This window comes from Montipora foliosa, chromosome 5, assembly GCF_036669935.1.
Source record: "Montipora foliosa isolate CH-2021 chromosome 5, ASM3666993v2, whole genome shotgun sequence".
Classification (NCBI taxonomy): Eukaryota; Metazoa; Cnidaria; class Anthozoa; order Scleractinia; family Acroporidae; genus Montipora; species Montipora foliosa.
In genome coordinates this window covers 45,322,425-45,324,924 of record NC_090873.1, presented here as the reverse complement: position 1 = coordinate 45,324,924, position 2,500 = coordinate 45,322,425, and the positions used below count along the sequence as shown (strand labels likewise).

The 2,500-nt window shown below is 38.1% G+C and overlaps 2 protein-coding genes across 2 annotated transcripts in view; both read right to left on the bottom strand.

Moving 5' to 3' along the window:
* Positions 1-292, bottom strand: part of LOC138003220 (histamine H2 receptor-like) — an 11,193-nt gene extending 10,901 nt beyond the window's left edge. Inside the window, exon 1 of the mRNA XM_068849177.1 lies at positions 1-292. This exon is cut by the window's left edge and continues 193 nt beyond it. The gene's annotated coding sequence lies outside the window, so the exon portion shown is untranslated.
* Positions 293-2,000: 1,708 nt separating this feature from the next.
* Positions 2,001-2,500, bottom strand: part of LOC138003219 (histamine H2 receptor-like) — a 9,394-nt gene continuing 8,894 nt past the window's right edge. The window contains exon 3 of the mRNA XM_068849176.1: positions 2,001-2,500. This exon is cut by the window's right edge and continues 804 nt beyond it. Coding sequence (XP_068705277.1) covers positions 2,323-2,500 — 178 coding nt within the window. The 3' untranslated portion in view covers positions 2,001-2,322.

Sequence of the window (2,500 nt, the reverse complement as noted above, 5' to 3'; positions counted from 1 at the left end):
ATGTCCATATCTCGACGAGCCGTAATAATATGGAATAGCATCCCTCCAGACCTGAGGAAATAATCTAAGCCATGCTTCAAGAATAAAGTGCGAAACTACTTACTTCAAATTCTCAATCAGGAGGAGGATTATGTTGGCATACCGACTATTATGTCTCACCTACAAAAAGTTATATAGGCAAGTTTATATAGTATACATTATAGGCTTAAGATATAGGCATGATTGCGATCAATTTAAGTACTGAATATACGTCAATTTAAAATTGTATTTGTATAATATGTAAATATATCAATTTCACTCTACCCGCCTAGAAATAAACATAATCATTAAACAGAATCATTATTTATGTTATAATATACGGCATTAAACATAACCAAAGATGTAATTTAGTACTTCGTATGCCTTTAAACACCTAATACGTTTTCATAATGTACATAAAAACAAGTATCATAACATAATTCAACCAAGGGCACTTTACCCTTTGGAAGGAAGGGAAAAGGATCTCGAGTCGGTGAGTAGATTCTGCCATTCGTCCCAGTAAAGTGATCTATGCGTAAAATGCAGTTTGCCAGCTTTGGGAAAAGTTCTTTGTTTTTCTTGTGAACCTTTCCAGTCCGTCTCATCTTCGAAGGGAGGAGCGCCCTGGGGAAGAATTTTGACTGTGCGCCAGGCCCCAAGTTTGAAAAAATGGTGGGAATTTCGTCGATCGTGTAAACAAAAAAAGGCTACGAACTTTGTTTGCTTTCCCAATATTCCCGGTAAGCAGCAACATTTTAACGTCACTAATGAACAGCTGTTGTATATCGTTTTCGTAGGGAATCAACTTTTTTGGGACAAAATTAACCTAAAGACGGTTTCAGAACCCTTTATTTTACCGCGATATACAAGAAATTTCGTTGCAAAGACATATATCCACAAACACTCTTTACATATTGCATCCATATAAGCAACCCACTTAATATATAAGCAAGAGAGCCTCTCACCAGGCAGGGGGAGACTTGTTTTCTTAACAATGAAATGCCGAAAAAATTTCATGCTTGCCCAAGTATAAATAAATCAACCGAATGACAGCCTCGCGTGCCTTTTTACAGTCAGCCGCTCTTTCCAACCATTGTGAAGCATTGCAGCTTGCATTACTACCTGAGCCCGCAAGCAGGGCTAAAGATGCGCAAAAAGCTGCGCAGTGCGTTGTTTCTCTCTGAATTTCCGAACCGGAAACTCCCAGCTCGTAACAGGCCTCCTCGTTTTGTAAACTTCTTATTCAATTCCTGCTCATTAAAGGACTCCTCAAATTAACAAGGTTGTCGATTACGAGATGCTCTGTCATCAAGCCGTCTTATTGATTTATTCAGTCAAATCATGGAAAAACGTTTTGCTCCGATATTAACCATTAAAATTGTTGAATGCAGGAAATAGTGGACACAATCGCCTTCAAAATAGTATAGCATGAACAGGGCCTTGGCCAGAAAAACGTTATGACCAAGGCAATGGTACTTGTTTGTTTGTTTGTTTATTTGCTAGCAGTGTCTGACTTTCCCCCTTCCTTTTTAGCTGAAACTCAGCTAAAAACAAGAAACAAAAAAGAGGGCCCGTTGTTTTCGGGAACCTGAACTTACTACCTTTTCGTCTAGCTTCGGTGCACCAACGATACTTCAAATTAACAACGTTAACAGATATAAATGATACACGTAAAGTACCAACTCTCTGAAGAAACCACCTGACAGCCTACAGACACCTGGCCGAGCGTCTAATCGCACAGAGATTCATGAAAAGTAACTAACTAGAAACTTTATTGACGAGTTTTGACAATTTTGGAAATTACGCCAACAGCATTATTTTGTAATGTGTGTTCTCAAGTGTCATTGCCCGAATCATGAGCTTTTTGCCCGAAAAATTACCTAATTCCCGCAACTGGGGGGCCTGTAACCCCCCCTTGGTCCCCCCCCCCCCCCCTTCCCAGCTCGTACGCTTATGAACAAAGACAAGTAGAAAATGCCCTGACGCTTCATAATTTATTATGACTGAGGCAAGTGATGACTAAAAACACGAAAACTAGCTATACGTTAAAAAATTACGACAAAGATTTAAGTCACCTACTATTAATATATAACACTAAAAATTAAGATAATAAGCATCTGTTGTCTTGTTAACTTTCCAGAATGCTATATTCATCCATCTATTTAAGGTCAAACTTTCTTACGAAGATAATAATTTCTTTTCCTTGTTACAATTTATGCACATGAACTTAAAACTGCTGTTAATATCATAAAATTTCAAAATAGCAAAGCCAAGTTGAAAAATGCAATGGCGCTTCATAATGTTTTACAAGTCACGAAGAGGTAAATCTACAACTCGCCTTTCACGGTTACGAAGTGTAGATTTTTTGCGAAAGAGTGCAGCTAAAGTAGATCTGTATTCTGGCATGCGGATAGCGTATAATATAGGATTGACAAGAGAGTTTGCATAAGCTAAAACATGAAGTGCAAAATAAAGATTTGCA